Here is a 19,380-nt window from a genome sequence, read left to right on the forward strand (position 1 = left end):
GTTTAAGAATTTTCAGGTTGGTGACCCAGACCCTTCCTCAGTCACCAAGCCTAACCCCAGATTCCACAAAGACAGAAGCTCCTTTATTTGGGCCCTTGCTCCGTGTACATCTTCATCTGGCTGTGGAGTCCTATCCTTTCATATCCTTTGTGATAAGCTGGTAGTCTAGTGCATAACCTGGTTTCCTTAGTCCTGTGAGCTGCTCTAGCAAACTAACTGAACTCATGCAGGGGGTCATGGGAACTTCTGATTTACAGCCAGTTGGTCAGAAGCACAAAGTGACAACCTGGACTGGTGATTGGCATTTGAAGTGAAGGACAATCTTGTGGACTCCGCCCTTAACCTGAGGAATCAGATGTGCTCTACGTAGATAGTGTTGGAATTGAGTTGGATTCTTGGATACCCAAGTGGTGTTGGAGAATTGCCTGGTCATGTGGGGAGAACCACCCATTGGGGTTGGAATCGGAATCATTGATACCCATTGATACCCATTGTCCTGGCTTCGTGTGCACTTTCTCCAGTTCTCTGTGGTTTGGATTGCAGACCAAGCTTCTAGTCTGTTTATACATGACTCTTTGGTATTGTTCTGTTTTTTTCTTTTTCCTATCTCGGCACCAGTATCATATGTCTTTGATTCTGAAGCTTTATAAAGCTTGCGTAGATTTCCCCTGTGGCCCAGTGGGTTGAGGATTTGGCGTTTCACTGAGGGGGCTTGGGCAGCTGCTATGGTGTGAGATCCATCCCTGGCCCAGGAACTTCCTCATGCTGTGGGTGTGGCCCCCTCAAAAAAGTCTTGCTATATAGTGGGAAGTTTCTCACAATTCATCCTACCTCAAGACTGTTTACTTTTTCGGAGTTCTCATTGTGGCTCAGCAGGTTAGGAACCTGACATAGTGTCCATGGGGACGTGGATTCGATCCTAGGTCAGTGGGTTAAGGATACGGCATTGCCATGAGCTGTGGTGTAGGCCGCAGATGCGGTTTGGCTCTGGTGTTACTGTGGTGTAGGCCTGTTTCTCCCATTCAACCCCTAACCTGGGAAGTGGCATATGCCACACATGCTGCTGTAAAAAGGAAAAAAAAAAAGAAAGAGTTTAGTTTATCTTGGACTTTGCAGGTCCATGCATTTTTTAGGAAAGGTTTATAAGTTCTACAAAAAGGGACAGGGTATGTTTTGGTTAGGACTACACTGACACTATGGTATGTGAGAGAAAGCTGATTTTTTTTTTTTTTTTTTGTATTTTTAGGGCCACACCCGCAGAAGATGGACGTTCCCAGGCTAGGGGTCAAATCAGAGCTGTAGCTGCCAGCCTACACTACACCCAGAGCAATGCAGGATCTGAGCCGCATCTACCACCTACATCACAGCTCACGGCAACACCAGATCCTTAACCACTGAGCAAGGCCGGGGATCGAACCTGAGTCCTCATGGATGCTAGTCAGATTTGTTTCTGCTGAGCCACTACGGGAATTCCAAAGCTGACATCTTTAATGCTGAGGCTGCCAATCCATGAACATGTAATATTTTCCAATTTAATTACTTTTAAAAAAGTTCTCATAATTTTCTCTATAAAGATCTTGTCCATTTTTGCTAGATTTAATTCGTCATATAATTCACAGTTTTCAAAGCTATTGTTAAATCTTATCTTAAACATTTTAATTTTTGTTACTACCCACTATAGTAAAATACCAGGTATTGAATTTTATATACTAGCTTTGTATGTAACAAATGCCAACTTTTCTTGTACATTTTCTTGTTAACTCCATCAATTTATAGATTCTTTTGGATTTTCTCTGTACTAAAGCCTATCATCTGGTTTTTATGATACTTTGATTATTTTCCAATCCTTCAGCTTCCTACTTCTTTTCTGGATTGACTGTGCTAGCTCAGACTTCCAGCCTTAGGTAGAAGGGCAGTTGTTGTGATGGTGAGGATCCTGAGGTTGTTCCTAATTTCCAAAGGAAGGTCTTCAGAAGATGTGGTGGGTGATTAGGGTCCCTCCACACAAAGATTTATCCAAGTCCTAAGCTGCCTACTTGTGAAATGGGACCTTACTGAGAAATAGGGTCCTTGCATGTATAGTTAAAACCCTCAAGATGAAATTACGTTGGACCTAAATGGCCCTAAATCCAATGACAAGTGGCTTTATAGGAGAAAAAGAGAAGATACGGAGACACAGGGGGAAAGACCATGTGAAGACAGAGGCAAAGACTGGAGGGATGTGTCCATAAGCCAGTGAACACTGGGAAGTGCCAGAGACTAGACTTTACAAGAAAATGCACCGATAGGCGAGAAGATTAAGGATACTTCATCAGTAGTTACATTTCATAATTATTTTAATTATATTTTATAATTAAAATTATAATTATTTTTTAGAGTTCCCATCGTGGCTCAGTGGTTAATGAATCCGATTAGGAATCATGATGTTGCAGGTTTGATCCCTGGCCTTGCTCAGTGGGTTAAGGATCCAGCGTTGTTGTGAGCTGTGGTGTAGGTCACAGACGCAGCTTGGATCCCTCGTTGCTGTGGCTGTGGTGTAGGCCGGTGGCAACAGCTCCAATTAGACCCCTAGCCTGGAAACCTCCATATGTGGCGGGTGCGGCCCTAGAAAAAAATAAAAAGACAAAAAAAATTATAATTATTTTAATAATAATTTTATAATTATTTTAAAGCTGGAGATAGATGTTTTATATACTTTTATATATGTGATACATTCTATAATTTAAAAAGTTTATAACAGATTATTTAACCAGAAGATGGGTAGAAGGGAAACTCCTAGGAAAGGAATTTGTGGGGACATAAGGTTCCAGTTCAGTGTTAGGATTTCTGGTTCCTTTTTAATTCTCTCAATCACATTTCAGGGTAATTTTCATTTGGTCATTCATTCGTCCACTCAATATTTATTGCATCTTTCTAGGTGCAGGAATTCTTGGTAAAATGTTTAATTCTATTTAATAGTAATATTTAATTCTAGGTTTAATTCTAACAGAAGAAGAGCATGGCCTCTGTAGTCCAGTTACGTAAAACCTGCTCAGGGAGAGGGACAATGACTTAGGTCACCACTGCACAGCAGGGTAAATACGGCGGCGCAAGTATACACTTGGGGAGGTTCAGGGCAGCGAGTCCTGGAATGAGCACTGAAGGACAGCGAAGCCAGAGGAAGAAGAGGGACTCAGTATTCCAGACCAAGGGAAAGCATCAGCAGAGAAGGAAGGACCAGGGCACAGAAGGAACAGGGAGGGACTGGTTTTGCTGGACCAGAAGCTACATCTTAGGAAGCGGTGAGAGATTTGCTAAAAGATACAGGCAGAGGGCAAGTTATGAAAGGCCTTGTAAGATGTACTGGTTAGAATCAGACTTGGCTGTGAGTGACTGATTATCCAAAATAATAGTGTAAACAAGAGCGGAGTTGACCGCTTTGTCATGTAAACCACCTGTCTGGGGAGGTGGCAGCTTCTGTGATGCTTCATACTGAGTCCAGGGCCCACACGTCCTCTTTTTACTGCTTCATGGTCCCAACACAGCTAACGACTGGCACACCACAGGCCCTTAAAATAAAAGTGATTTTATTATAAAATTCTAAAAATGTGCGTCAAAGGACAGTCATGGGAATACTGCAGAAGAAACATGTCTTCATAATCCAGAATAATCACAGAGCAGATTTTATATTGTCCTTGGACTTGGTATTTAAAAGACAGGCTGCTTTTCAGTGAAGACGAGTTTTCAGAGCACCATTATTTGAAGGGAAGGCATTTTGCACATCAGAGTTCATCTTTGGTCTGCAATTAAGAAACAGAATATTTTGCGCTCTCAAGGAGTCTACTAGGAGGCAAGAAGGCTTACATTAGTCTATTAATCCTTTTCCCCTAAAGAGAAAAGAGGTGAAAAAAAGCCACATTGTTGCTACAGGCTTCCAGGGCCCAGGGCTGTTACGGGAATCACCTTGGGGTAAAGTCACATTGATGGGGATCCTGAATGTCTAAGAGTCTGTCTTACGGCAAAAGGCTCATGCTATGAAGGGTATCAGTGAAGGGCTAGGGTAGAAAATGAGGGGAAGAAAGGGGTCCCCAACTTCCACGAGTCAGGGGAATCATTTGGCACCCCTCCAAGTCACTTAGAGATAAAACACGAATGAGAGTGAAGGGAGCTGCGCGGTTTCTCCGGGAGCCGTTGGAAGCATTCTGATTTCAAATCGCGAGCTCCATGGGCACCTTTCCATTCTGGCAACTTCTCTTTTTCACTGGCTTTCCCTGCTTTTATGGCCTTGGAGCCATGAGAGAAGTTAATGTGACGATGTAACCCCTTCTGAGGGCGGGTTAGGTGCAAATCAGTTCTCCAAAAACCAACACAAAAAAACAGCAGCAAGACAAAACTGATTTGTAGCATGTGCTGTTGTCATGGTGTAAATATTCCCACCAGGGGGGTTCCAGGCTATCCCCGTGCAAAATTCCCCAATATTCAATCATCAGTGAGTGTAGATGAGCTAGTTTGATCATATCAAGGGCCTGGAAGTCACCTTATTCTTTTTAAATCCGGCCCCCCCAACCCGCGTGCGCCTCAAGAAGCAGACGTAATAATTACCAAATCTGCCTTCTCATCTTTGGTGCCAATGCTACAGTTTTGGTTTTGCCCACTCAGAGACACAACGCTGGTGCTTAAAATACTGTCAAGCTAGGAGTTCCTGTCATGGCTCAGTGGAAACGAATCTGAATGGTATTCATGAGGACACAGGTTCGATCCCTGGCCTCGCTGAGTGGGTTAAGGATCCAGTGTTGCCGTGAGCTGTGCTGTAGGTCACAGACATGGCTCGGATCCCATGTTGCTATGGCTGTGACGTAGGCTGGCAGCTGCAGTTCTAATTCAACCCCTAGCCTGGGAACCTCCATATGCTGCAGGTGAGGCCCTAAAAAGACAAAAAAGAAAAAAAATACTATAGTATTTTTGTTATATTTTGTTACTAAGTTATATATGTTATATATAACTTTGTATATAACATACTAATATTTTTATTTTTATTTTTTATTTATTTATTTATTTTTTGTCTTTTTGCCATTTCTTGGGCCACTCCCCCGGCATATGGAGGTTCCCAGGCTAGGGGTCGAATCGGAGCTGTAGCTGCCAGCCTACGCCAGAGCCACAGCAACGCAGGATCCAAGCCGCGTCTGCAACCTACACCACAGCTCATGGCAACGCTGGATCCTTAACCCACTGAGCAAGGGCAGGGACTGAATCCGCAACCTCATGGTTCCTAGTCGGATTTGTTAACCACTGCGCCACGACGGGAACTCCACTAATATTTTTACATAAAAGTTATATATATAATAAAATGAAATTCTATGCAATATGTACTTCCTCAGGTAAAAAACAACTATAATCACAACAAGCGTCCCCTGCCACACTCTCTTTCTACACAACCACGCACACGATTTAAAGATGCTACATTGGTTTTTTGGTTCTTGCTTTGCTATAATCCAGATTGAGGACTGTGAGCTAAATTCTTCTTTGGGCTGGTGCTGTTAACTGTAAAAGGCAGGCATTTACTGGCTGACTGCTGAAGTCCTATCTTTAGTCTGCCAAGTCCATATGTGAATCCGCCTTTTATAAATGAAATCAGTGTGCAGTGGGATAAACAGAGATTATTTTTGTTTTATTTTATTGTCTTTCTAAAATTTTTTTTTAGGGCTGCACCCATGGCCTATGGAAGTTCCCAGGCTAGGGGTCGAATCAGAGCTGCAGCTGCCAGCCTGTACCACAGCCACAGCCACGCCAGATTAGAGCTGCATCTGTGACCTACAGCACAGCTCATGGCAACGTTGGATCCTTAACCCACTGAGCGAGGCCAAGGATTGAACGTGCATCCTCATAGAAACAGTTGGGTTCATTACTGCTGAGCCACTCGGGAACTCCTGAGATTGCTTTTAAATGAATCATCTGTTAACACGAATAGTCATGGTTATATATTTTGCTATCTTTATATTGTGGTGATTAACTTTGCAGAAATCGTCTCACAGGCCATTAGAGGATACATGTGAAAATACTTTTCAAACTGTACACATCTATTCAAATGCCATGTGATCTGAATTCTCACAGTAGAAAAGGCTTCCCTCTGTTTTGCTGGGAGCTCCCACGTCTTCTCACATGACTGCATCTTACCGCCTGTCTTTTGCCTTGTCGGTACCTGCTATGTCTGCCTCTGCTAGAATGAACTGCCTGGAGGCTCCCGGAGGAAATCAGGTAGCAGGAAAGGGATGAAGGAGGACATGGGTCGCCCTTAGTTCTGACGCTGACATGGCCAGAGGGCCAGTGCGGGTTACCTTCTTCCTGTGGCATGCGCAAGGGAAGAGGTCGTCCTCGGTCTGCGGCTGCACCCGCTCCATGCCCTCTCGGATCTGGGGCTCACTCACTTGTAAATTGGCATATTCCTGCACAGGCGACAGTACAAAAGCATGTCTTATGTAACGCTTCAGGCACACTTACCAAATTTGATACACTGGAGTGCACAAGAACAGGGTCCATTTAAGCCACGTGTCGAGTTATGACAGGCAAAGTCCTCCACACTCCCATTAAACACCCCAACAGGAGAGCTTCTGAGAGGCTGTCCTTTAGGCATTGGCTGTCCATTTCCAAGGGACCACACTCTTTATTCTACCCTTCATTATTATGACTTGCATTTTTTTTTTTTTTATTTCTTTTGAACTGCGTTCACCATCTTCCCTAGACTGAGATCTGAGGACAGACTTTCTGCCAGACCCACCACAGCTTGCACAACCTCAGGCACATCTTCATCGGGTGCTTGCTCCGTCCTAAGCTCTGGGTGAGGCGCTTGTGCTCTTAGCATATGCGAGGTGAATGAATGAACGCTACCCCTCAGATCTTCAGAAATTCAGAGAGGAACCCCCCCCCACCCCAGCCCCTTCCTTAGTTTACATACTGCACCATCTCCTAGGAGAGGTTATAAATGGGGAAGGACCAGAAATGACCAATTTTGTTCTGTAGCAGAGAAATGGGACCCAAGATCTGCAATTCTGAGATAAAAGATAATCTTTTTTTTTTTTTTTTTTTTGCTTTTTGCTTTTTAGGCCTGCACCCGAGGCATATGGAGGTTCCTAAGCTAGGGGTCGAATTGGAGCTACAGCTGCCGGCCTACACCACAGCCACAGCAACGCAGGATCCCTAACCCACTGAACGAAGCTAGGGATTGAACCCAAGTCCTCAGGGATGCTAATCAGGTTCATTAACCACTGAGCCACGACGAGAACTCCAAGATATGCTTTGATCATAGTCCCTAAATGGGTAGGTCCTTGGAAATAATTTCCAAGAAAAGTCATGGCTCATGGAGGTCCATGACCTATAGCGCAACAGTGTAAATGTTTGGACCACAGCACAGCAGGTCCAAATGTACTTTACACTGTACAGACAAAAAAAAAAATGGTAAGGCAGCATTGCACAAAGAGGAAATAGGAATCCAGGCACTTAATTCTGCAGGATCGGAGGCCAGTTTCTTATCCACATACCACATAGTTCTAACATTAATACTTTTCTCTTAATGTTGCAGCATTCTCCATTAGCTAAATCTTTGGCTTTCTACTTTTTCCATAATGATGTAATATTCTTCCTTGAGTTTGCCTACAGAGGTATACATAGATCTCCTTAGTTAATATACTCTTATTTTTAAAAAATTAAAAAATTTTTTTGAATGGCCTCACCCACAGCCTATGGAAGTTCCCAGGGCAGGGACTGAATTGAAGCTGCAGCTTCAACCTGTGCCACAGCTGTGTAGCTACATCCTTTAACCCACCGCACTGGACTTGGGATTGAACCCATGCCTCTGCAGATAACTGAGCTGCTGCAGTCAGATTCTTAACCCACTGTGCCATGGTGGAAACTGTAGTTAATATACTTTTGGAAATTAAGTGGAACATTATTTGCTGCTAACACGACCAATAACAAGCCGTATGTCTATTTTCTTAGAAAATACTGACCTGGAAAAGTTTAAAATAATAACAGAATATGTCGTCACCCATGAGATTATTTCTCGCAAATTCTTGTCCTGTTTTTGCTATCTTCTTTGCCTATGGGGGAAAAAAATCCTTTAAGAAACATTTTTTCCTATGCAGGTGTATGCTAACTGATGCTCAGAGTACATTTAGTGAGACAAGAGAAGGAAAGATAACTTTGGGGGAGTCTAACGTGGTAAAGGGAACATTGCACAGAGCATGTTTTTACTCAAATTAAAGGGAGGGTTTTGGTTTTTGAATTTTTGGAAGTATAGGTAATTTATAATGTTGTGTTCATTTCTGCTGACCGCAAAATGATTCAGTTATACATATATCCACATTTTTTTTCCAGATTCTTTTCCTTTATGCTTCAGCACTGGATACTGAATATATAAGGGGAGGCTTTTAAAACTTGAAAATTTGAGAAGTCATATTGGGCCTTCTGGAATTAGCCTGTCTTCGAGAGAAAAGGCATATAATACATGAGGTAACAAGGACTTTGCAAAGTAAACGCAAGATGAAGCTTAGGGCACTGCCTTAACAGTTTGCAGCGGACAATTAGCTTATTTCATGCAATTCCTCATTTGAATCCACAGCCTGGTTAGGTTTTCTTCCTGCCAGGCTGGCCATCCTAATTTGCATGCTAGCGAAGGTGCGGCCGTGCTCGGGGCTCAGAGAAAACTAACTAAAAGAGAGAGCACAGTTAAGGCCAAGGTTGAGCTTTTCGTGTCCTGTGCAGAGTGGATCGTTAATCCAAGCCACAAAGCGTGGGTTTATCCTGAAGGAATCTGTGCCATCCACGAGGAGGTGGCTTCCCCTTTACAGGTGAGAGTCGGTAGCCATGCATCGTGAACGTGGCCAGGCACAAGACCTTGAAAATGAACCCACGATTGCGGGGCACAAAGAGACTGACCTTACCTCTTCATCGTGATCTTTTGCCCACTTCAGTTTTTCCAGGAGGTCGCTCAGGTTGCTTCGAACAGGAATGTAGTGTTTCCAGGGCTGCAGCTCATTATAAAAGTGTTCATAGTAGATGGAGTCCTGCTTTAGCACCACACTGTCACCAACCAGCAGGTAGGGCAGGCGGTAGGCTGCAACCGTGCCGTCGACGTTTATCTGGTACTTATGCTGCAAGAGAGCAGTCAAGTAGAAGAAGCCCCGTTAGGTTTCCCTTCCCCACTCTCTTTGCTTGTCTCCTCCTTCCACACATCAGACCTCACCGTCCTCAGATACATTCTGGCCAGATTTCGCCCTTGGCCTCCACCACTTAGAAAGTGCTATTCTATAATAGCCTAGCGCTCAAGGGGGTGTGTTGACGTTCTTCCAAATTTCCAAAAAGAACCACAAGGCTAATGTCCTAAGGCTGCAACCCACAGAAAGATTTACCATGACTCTGTAAGCCCTTTACTACTCTATCAATGGTGTATTCTATGCTGTGTTAACCGTATATACATATATATATATATATTTGGTCTTTTTAGGGCCACACCTGCAGCATATGGAAGTTCCCAGGCTAGGGGTTGCATCCCAGGCTAGGGGTTGCAGCTGCCAGCCTCCACCACAGCCACAGCAACTCGGGATCCGAGCCACGTCTGCGAGCTGCACCACAGCTCATGGAAATGCTGGATCCTTAACCCACTGAGCGAGGCCAGGGATCAAACCCGCATCCTCATGGATACTAGTTGGGTTCGTTAATGCTGCGCCACAACGGGAACTCCCCCAGATGCATATTTAACATCAGGTTCAGGTACTAAGTACAACCCAGGTCGCCCAACCAGTCTCGGGGCCACAGGCTTTGAGGTTCATTACATTTTGTGCTCACCTCTTCCCCGCCCCCGGTAAATATATAGACCTTCATTTCCCTCCTGCAAATGAAGGTATTTGGAAAAACACAAAGGATTGGCCGCAAATGATGTCATACCTTGAAGAAATCAAAAAATGAAATGTGTTTCACGATGGGACCATACAGGCTCTCGTCGTGTTTAAAGAAGAAAAAGTTGGTGAAAGCAGCATCGATGAGCTCCGGGTGTTTTCGGCTGAGTTTCACCAGCTCGAGTCTCTCTTTTCTGCTGTCTCGCCCCCTCCAGACAGCGGTGGAGTTTTTGCTTTCCCAGGGAGGGCCCGTGTTGGCTTGCACGGACAGCATATCCAGACTTACTCTGGAAAACAGAAAGTGTCATCAATTCTTCTCCCAAACCATTGCATCACAAAGGCTGTCGGGAAAGAACTCAGCAAGAAAGGAAACTGAGGCACTGGATCATCTGCGACCCGTCTCTCACCGGCCCATGGTTTCGAGAACAGAGTCGGTCAGGTCGTAGGTAGGCATCACGATATCCTTGGAATCCGTGGAGCCACACCAGGAAAAGATCGGATGGATGTGGGAACCAGATTTCTTCTTTTCCAAAGGCCAGTCTCCCAAATTAACAAAAAACTCCACGTCGGGCATCTTCACCTAGGAAGAGAAAGCCAAGAGCTCGTTCCACGTTCCTTATATTGGATAATTCTTTCTCCTTAGCAGGGCTTTGGGAAAGGCAGGCTGGGCCACCCCGTCTTTCTTGGACACAGAAGAATGGGCCCTGGGCCTGAACACTTCCTTACCAAGAGCTAAAGAACCCTTACAAGCTCCGTCTGAGGGAGGATACTTTTACTCTCTCTCTCTCTCTTTTTTTTTTTTTAAAGGGCTGCACATGGGACATATGGAAGTTCCCAGGCCAGGGGTCAAATTGGAGCTGCAGACGCTGGCCTACGCCACAGCCACAGCAATTTGGGATCCCAGCTGAGTCTGCAACCTACACCACAGCTCATGGCAATGCTACATTTTATGTAGCCACAGGAAAATATTTGTGGTATCTGTAAAACATATATTTAATGTGTCTTGGGCCACGCCTGCAGCATGCAGAAATTTCCAGGGATCAAACCCATGCCACAGCAGAGATAGCACCAGATCCTTAATCCACTGAGCTGGCAGGGAACTCCTTTTTAACTTTTTTGGGGCAGGAGATAATATTTTTGAAGGCAAGAACTGCATTGTGTCAGTCGGAGAAGCATCCTGAGGAAAGAGGGTCCTGAGAGTCATATTTTCCCACGGATTGATGACAGATGAACCAGAGATACGTGCCAGCACCCTGACATTTTAGCTTGAAGGAAGCAGAATGCTCCTATGACGTAATTACCTGGGTTCAGAATTAATTCACTGTAAACGCTCTGCAACCTTGAGAAGAAAGGTAGTGTTATTGCCTGCGAGTAATTTCATCACACAGATTATGTGATGGTTAGAAGGATGTTTTTCTTCTTTCATTTTCTTTTAAAATTTTTATGAACTTATTTTTCGGCCATACTCTCGGCACGTGGAAGTTCCCAGGCCAGGGATGACACCCGCGCCACAGCAGTGACCATGTCAGATCCTTAACCGCTAGGCTACCAGGGAACTCCAGCGATAGAGTCTTTCATACCAGCCATCATACTATTACTGCCGGCTACTCCACCGGAGCTCTGATAAAGTACATTATACCAAGGAATAAGAGCCAGCATATGGTAAGTCTTCTTCAGGCTCAAAATAGATGTAGGACCAAAACAGTTTCATGGTATGGTATTTTTCCTCTAGAACATATTGTTATGGGGTGCATGTACCCTCTGCCCACAAGGGTGCTGAAGTCCTACACCCCAGAATCTCAGAATGACCTTATCTGGAAATAGGGGCAGTGCAGATGTAATTAGTTAAGATGACATCATTCTGGAGCAGGAGGCCCTTAATGCAGTATGACTGGTGCCCTCCTGGGAACAGGTGAAGATGGAAAGACACCCAGGCACAGGGATAACGCCATGTGACGACATAGCGGAGTGAGGCAGCTACGGCTCAGGAGTGCCAAGGATTGCTGCGTACCCCAGATAATAGGCAGAGCCAAGAAAGGAGTCTCCCCTATAGGTTTTGGAGGGAGCATGGCTCTGCTGACACTTTGATTTCAGACTTCTAGCCTCCAGAATCGCCAGAGAATAATGTCTTTTTTTTTTTTTTTTTGGCTTTTCAGAGCTGCACCTGCAGTACATGGAGGTTCCCAGGCTTAGAGTGGAATTGGAGCTGCAAATTCTGGTCTACACCAAAGCCACAGCAATTTGGGATCTGAGCCATGTCTGCAACCTACATGACAGCTCATGGCAATGCTGGATCCTTAACCCACTGAGTAACCTCATGGATACTAGTTGGGTTCGTTACTGATAAGCCATGACAGGAACTCCAAATTTGTCATTTTTTTTTTTCGTCTTTTTGCTATTTCTTGGGCCGCTCCCGCGGCATATGGAGGTTCCCAGGCTAGGGGTTGAATCAGAGCTGTAGCCACCGGCCTACGCGAGAGCCACAGCAACGCGGGATCCGAGCCGCGTCTGCAACCTACACCACAGCTCACGGCAACGCCGGATCGTTAACCCACTGAGCAAGGGCAGGGACCGAACCCGCAACCTCCTGGTTCCTAGTCGGATTCGTTAACCACTGCGCCACGACGGGAACTCCCCAAATTTGTCATTTTTAAGTCACCTAGGTTAAAATACTTTGTAACAATAACCCTAGGAAACCAATACAGGTATCCTATGTGACATAAAATTTCAGAATGATATTCTAGTACTTAAGGCTCCAGACTAGAACACCCTGATAGTGTTATTATTTTTATTTTGAAAAGTTACATTGTACAACCTGGGCAGACATTGTCTATGATAGATCAGAGAAAAGAAATACTTACTTTTCTAGTCAGAGACAGCAGTATGGCATCCATGAAAATCCTAAAACCTACATGTTCACCATGAGTCTTGATATAAACCTAGAAGAGAAGGGAGTGCTTATTCTGGAAGTCTAACAGTACTGGCCAGCAGACTTCACTGAGATAAAACTTCACCACAGTGATCCCAGAAGGATTTTTAATAAAACTAGGTAGCTAGTTATAGCCAAATGGTCTAAAAAAAAAGCCGCCGCCCCCCCCCCTCAAGACAAACAAACCAGCCTCCGGGGTGAACAGTACCTTGTTGTCCTTCAAGGTATAATGACATAAGCTCTGCCTTTGTCCGAATCGTTTTGGGATTTCTGTGGCAATCTTTTCTGGATCGACACTAGGGAACTGTGCCAGATCTCTCTGAATCTGAGGGATGGTTTCTGGGCAGCTCATCTCGCGGAGCCAGGCTGCCGTGTCTTCCAAGGGACAGTCACAATTCTCATGGTAAACCGGCCCTAATTACGCACAAAGTACACAGCAATCATTTAGTTTAGCACTGGAAACATGTAACATATCTCCATAATGAGACTTCACAAACTTTGCCCAGTTAGATGGAGGAGGTCACTTGATGGAGAAAATATCTTCAAGAGAAAAGCATTTTTGTCACCCTGGGGTATCACTAGTAAGTCTGTTCTGATGGCTCTTTACAGTTATGTCTTATGATATTTTCACAGCTGGGCCCATGTGGCCCAAGTGCAAAAGAAAGCCAATGGCTCTAAGTGGCTACCATAGTCCATTAATCTTTATGTTTTGTGTACTTAGAGTAACCAGACATTGGCAGAAGGATATCAGAGGAGAGTATCTGTTTTAATGTAAGACAGAGGTGTTAAGAAACTGATAGTGCAATGGTCTATTACACAAATGAGGTTTTAAAGTGGCTAAGGTACTTTTCTCAATGGGCAAATCATCAATGACAATACAAGTAAATAAAGCACCCCTCTATGCTTGCTATTTTTTTAATACATATTTTATTTATTTTTTGGCTTTTTAGGGCCACGCCCATGGCTTATGGAGGTTCCCAGGCTAGAGGTCGAATGGGAGCTGAAGCTGCGGGCCCACACCACAGCTCACAGCAATGCCAGATCCCCAACCAACTGAGCGGGGCCAGGGACTGAATCCACATCATGGATTCTAGTCTGATTCGTTTCCGAAGCACCCCAAAGGGAACGCCCTGGTATTTAAAAAAAATAATTATAGGAGTTCCTGTCGTGGCACAGTGGTTAACGAATCCGACTAGGAACCATGAGGTTGCGGGTTTGATCCTGGCCTTGCTCAGTGGGTTAAGGATCCGGCGTTGCGTGAGCTATGGTGTAGGTCGCAGATGCGGCTTGGATCCTGCGTTGATGTGGCTGTGGTGTAGACCAGCGGCTACAGCTCTGATTAGACCCCTTGCCTGAGAACTTCCATTTGCTGCGGGATCAGCCCTAGAAAAGACAAAAAAGACAAAAAAAAAATATATATATATGTATATATATATATAAAGAAGCAAAGAAATCCTCAAAACACCCATTTCATTAATATTAAAATGAGGTAATTACATGTATATAGAAATAACACTAACATAATCTAGAATTTGAATTGAGATTTTACTGTCCTTTATTTCTACAATTCTCAGATTGTCACCTGTCCCAGGCAGTGGCAGATAATGGGGTATCTAGCAGGTTATATGGTATTGTGTGTCCTGGTGGAGTGTGGGAAAGAAACCTAGACACTTTCTAGAAAAATGTTTGCTTTTCTTGGAGCAGGGGGATAAGGAAGATTTGTGTGTCTGTATACATACTGCTTCTCTGATATTTTAGGGGACTGTCTCTGCTAAGCAGGAATGATAAGCTCTAGGTAAGAAAGCTGTACTCTCATCCTCTATCAGAAAACATTAGAGAACTTCTCTGGAAAAAAGCTTTGAAATAAAGACAAAAAAACCCCACAGTCAATTTCTCCTCTCTCCATCAAGCTCTCTCTCTTCCTGAAGTGACTGAAGAAATTTCAATCACACTTCAGTTACTCAAGTCAAATATCTCTAATTAAGAAAGTGCCAGAAAAGACAGCCTGTTCATAAGTGGTGCTGGGAAAACTGGACAGCCACATGGAAAAGAATGAAATTAGAACACTCCCTAACACCATACACAAAAATAAACTCAAAATGGATTAAAGACCTAGATAAGGCCAGATACTATAAAACTCTTAGAAGAAAACACAGGCCAAACACTCTCCAACACAAACGACAGCAACATCTTCTCAGATCCACCTCTTAGAGTAATGACAGTAAAAACAAAAATAAACAAATGGGACCTAATTAAACTTGAAAGTTTCTGCACAGCAAAGGAAACCCTAAACAAAACGAAAAGACAACCCACAGAATGGGAGAAAATCTTTGCAAATGAATTGACTGACAAGGGATTAATCTGCAAAATTTCTGCAGCTTCTGCACCTCAACACCAAAAAAACCCAAATAACCCCATCAAAAAATGGGCAGAGGATCTAAACAATTCTTCAAAGAAGACATACGGATGGCCAAAAACCACATGAAAAGATGTTCAACATCACTCACTATGAGAGAAATGCAAATCAAAACCACGATGAGGTACCACCTTACACCAGCCAGAATGGCCATCCTCAAAAAGTCTACAAACAGTAAGTGCTGGGGAGGGTGTGGAGAAAAAGGAACCCCATTACACTGTTGGTGGGATTGTAAACTGGTGCAACCACTGTGGAAAACAGTATGGAGATTCCTCAGAAAACTAAACATAGAACTACCATTTGATCCAGCAGTCCCACTCCCGGGCATCTACCCAGAGAAAACCATGACTCGCAAAGACACATGTACTCCAATGTTCATTGCAGCACTATATGCAATAGCCAAGACATGGAAAAAACCTAACTGCCCATCGACAGAGGAGTGGATCAAGAAGTTGTGATACATATACCCAATGGAATATTACTCAGCCATTAAAAGGAAGGAAATAGGCATTTTTAGCAACATGGATGGACCTAGAAATTATCATGCTAAGTGAAGTCAGCCATACAATGAGACACCAACATCAAATGCTTTCACTGACATGTGGAATCTGAAAAAAGGTCAGAATGAACTTCTTTGCAGAACAGATAGTGACTCACAGACTTTGAAAAACTTATGGTTTCCAAAGGAGACAGTTCAGGGGATGGGGGGATGCGCTTGGGTTGTGGGATGGTCACTGTACAACTATAAATGTAATAAATTCATTGAGTAATAAAAAAATTGCAAAAGAAAAAAAAAGTGCCATCAGAGTTCCCTTGTGGCTCAGCAGGTTAAGGATCCAGCGCTGTCACTGCTGTGGCTCTGGTTACAGCTGTGGCGTGGGTTTCATCCCTAGCCTTGGGGCGGGTGTGGGGTGGGGGGAAGAAAGAAAGTGCCATCCATGACCATATATAGAGCCCATTTGCTTTTGCCCATGTTGTATCTTCAAGGAGCAAATTCTCTATCAGTGTGTTCTTTCCAAACTATAATTTCCATTCAAATCTTGCATTCAAATCTCTTTTACCAGGACTCTCAATTTATTTTTCAAATAGGAAATGTCTATTTTTTTTCTTTCAGTGAAAAAAAAAATATCACGCCAAGTTGTTTCTGTTGATTGAATGACATGTACCATTGTACACAAACACAATTTGTTTTAAAAGTATGCTCCAAAATCAACTATAATGGAAAAAATAAAAAAATTAAAAAAAGAAAAATAATATTCCAAAGTACCTTTTAAAATATATGGAGATTTGGCCACATGTTGACCTTGGAATTTAACTTCTACCTTCAGATTTTTGTAGCTGGCATACATTCTGTATCTTACTATGAAGGACCCATCCTTTCGATCTAAAACCTGGACCCCAACTCTAGTGAACTGCTCATCTGGTGCTGAGATTTTAATCTGGAACACTTTCTCACCCGGAGAAGTTGTGAATCTGTGATGGGAAGAACAGTGAGATTTAAAGATTATTTTAAGTAGAGCAGAAATTGACACCACATTGTAAATCAACATTATTTTATTTTGTCTTTTTAAGGCTGCACCATGGCATGTGGAAGTACCCAGGCTAGGAGTTGAATCAGAGCTACAGCTGCCAGCCTACACGGCAGTTCACAGCAAGGCCAGATCCTCAACCCACTGAGCGAGGCAAGGGATTGAACCCGAGTCCTCATGGATACTTACTGGGTTCGTTACTGCTAAGCCACGACAGGAACTCCCATCAAATGTATTTTAATGAAAAAAAATTTTAAAAAGATTATTTTAAGAAACAACATACACCAATTATGTCCTCTCGTCCATGAACTTGACTGTTCTCCACATTCTCCCTCGTTAGGAGAACAGTTTGTTATATGCTTGTTTCTTTTTCCTGATGCTTTTAGTAACAGAATGAATAGGATGGATCAGAGATTAAAAAAAAAAAAAAAAAGAGGATGACAATGGCCAAGACAACATCGCACAGTTTTAGAAAATGGCAAGGAAATATGTTAAGACTACTAATCCATGTAAACATAGAACATATGCATTTCATATATAAAAATAGTTTAATCAACCTACTTTTAATTTCACGCCCATCACATCTGGAAAGTTGTTGTCAAATGGTTCCTCAAAAGATAACGACTTTCTGAATAATCACTCTCAATGTGATTTTTAAAAATCAGTATTTATAAATCATGCTCAGCCATGGGCAAAAGCTAGTAGGTAGTATATCATATAAATGATGCTGTAAAAAAGGCTTTTTTGAATGTGTGTTGTTAAGATTAATATGGTATTTATATGATATCTCTTATATCTGGAATCTAATATAAGGCACAAATGAAAATCATGGACTTGGAGAATAGACTTGTGGTTGCCAAGGGGGGAGGATTGGGAGCTTGGGGTTAACAGATGCAAACTATTGCCTTTGGAATGGATTAGCAATGAGATCCTGCTGTGTAGCACTGGGAACTCTGTCTAGTCACTTATGCGGGAGCATGACAATATGAGAAAAAAGAATGTATACATGTATGTGTAACTGGGTCACCATGCTCTTCAGTAGAAAAAAAATTGTATTGGGGAAATAATTTTTAAAAAAGATTACTATGGTATTTAATTTCCCCAATCGTAATATTTATAACCAAGTGACAAAATGTATAACCTTCCTTTTCTTTGCAAAACCTATTCTCAAGATTTTCCTACAAAATATACACAGCATCCATGGATAAAGACAATCATTTCCAATGTGAATTCTAGAAATACGTTTTAAGTATCTTTCTATAAATACGTTTTAAGTATCATTTTAATTGTTGAATTTAATGGAATGAAATTAAGTTGTAACAAAGATATAGGAAATTCATATTTTGTTGCTTTCCCCCCTCAACCCCAAAGTTTCAAATAGTGCTTTAATTTTGGAGTTTCAAAACACACTTACCTAGAGAGGTCTGCCTGAAAACAGAGGGAGCACCAGAGAAAAGTGAAACCAACCAGTTTCTTAATAACTGAGTTTAAATTCTTTATAACAGTTTATACACAGGTAATTAGAAGGAGTACTTCCAGCAAAGTGCAAGGGTTTCTTCCCCAGTCACGTGGGAAGCCCTATCAAAACAGCCAGGAGAAAGGCTAATTCAATATCATTTCCAAAGCTACAGAGAAAAATTGACTGGGACGGGGAAAATTTTACTAGATGTGAACAGCACCCAAATAACCTGGATTTTAAACTGCTGTAGAGAAACGAGTTCTTGCGCGGAAAAAACTTGAATGGAGAAACCGTAAGTTTTAAATGCATTCCAAAAACAGACAGGGAGCCAATGCTCGACTTACTTATTTCCTGATGTGTCCACCGCCTGAATATAGAAATAGCGCGCGGGAAGGACGACAGCCGCTTTGAGCCCGGGGCCCCATATTTCGCTCTTCTCCGGGCTCACTCGCCTCTCTCCGCCGGTCTCGGCCAGTGCTGGAACTGTCCCCAGAAAGAAGCAGTAAAGCAGCAAAATGCTAAACATTTACAAGATGGACTCAAAATCATCCACAGATGAATGAAGTGGAAGAGGTGTACGGAACCAGCCGCGGCTGGGGCAGGGGCAAGTCAGCCGATCCGGGCAGCGGTCGCGGCTCCAAGAGGGTCTTTTTGCTGTGCTGGGCAGGGTCGTGGGTCTCCCTGGAAAGATCACAACAGGAGCGCTGGCTCCACCGGCTGAAGGATGCCAGCAGTTCTGCTGAAATGGGCAAGAATCACGCTGCTCCGCTTTCTCGGGACAATGACAAACTTGCGTTGCTCCCGTAATTGGAGCATCGTTGGGGGCGAACCCATCTCAGGTTCCAGCCCAAGGTGCAAAGCGATGGGATTGGCCCGCGCGTCGGCCGGGGCTGAGTAAAGCCTCCTCCAAGTGGATGGCGGAAGGGACACGCGTCCCGGGGCCAGTGCTTCCTGGGACGTGTAGTTCGCGACAAACTGGCGGAAATCCTGCCAGATTTGACCATCTCTCACTCATTTATTTACTTTGCGGTCCCCGCTTTCAGCGGACAGATCAATAGTAGACGCTTAATAGAGGGCGCGTGGGTCTGGAGGAGCAGCTAAGGTTTTGTTTTGTTTTGTTTTAAATTGTCGTCATATCTCCGCACGTGCAGAGGGCAGGTGTAAAACACGGTGAAAGG

At 43.5% G+C, this 19,380-nt stretch overlaps 1 protein-coding gene across 2 annotated transcripts; it reads right to left on the reverse strand.

Moving 5' to 3' along the window:
* Positions 1-3,549: 3,549 nt before the first annotated feature.
* POGLUT2 (protein O-glucosyltransferase 2) lies at positions 3,550-19,045 on the reverse strand. 2 transcript variants are annotated; one of them, XM_047756063.1, is made up of 10 exons: positions 18,547-19,045; positions 16,482-16,687; positions 13,007-13,212; positions 12,731-12,808; positions 10,277-10,449; positions 9,919-10,156; positions 8,916-9,125; positions 7,983-8,072; positions 6,315-6,422; positions 3,550-3,779 (listed from the first exon to the last, which is right to left on the reverse strand). In XM_047756063.1, exons 1-10 carry the CDS (start codon positions 18,726-18,728, stop codon positions 3,762-3,764), a joined length of 1,509 nt encoding a protein of 502 aa, XP_047612019.1. In that variant the 5' UTR covers positions 18,729-19,045; the 3' UTR covers positions 3,550-3,761. The 2 variants fall into 2 exon arrangements, with proteins under 2 accessions (XP_047612019.1, XP_047612018.1); XM_047756062.1 differs by lacking the exon at positions 3,550-3,779 and having other exon boundaries at positions 5,867-6,422; positions 18,547-19,025.
* Between the last annotated feature and the right edge of the window lie 335 nt (positions 19,046-19,380).

The sequence above is a fragment of the Phacochoerus africanus genome, chromosome 13 (assembly GCF_016906955.1).
Source record: "Phacochoerus africanus isolate WHEZ1 chromosome 13, ROS_Pafr_v1, whole genome shotgun sequence".
Taxonomy (NCBI): domain Eukaryota; kingdom Metazoa; phylum Chordata; class Mammalia; order Artiodactyla; family Suidae; genus Phacochoerus; species Phacochoerus africanus.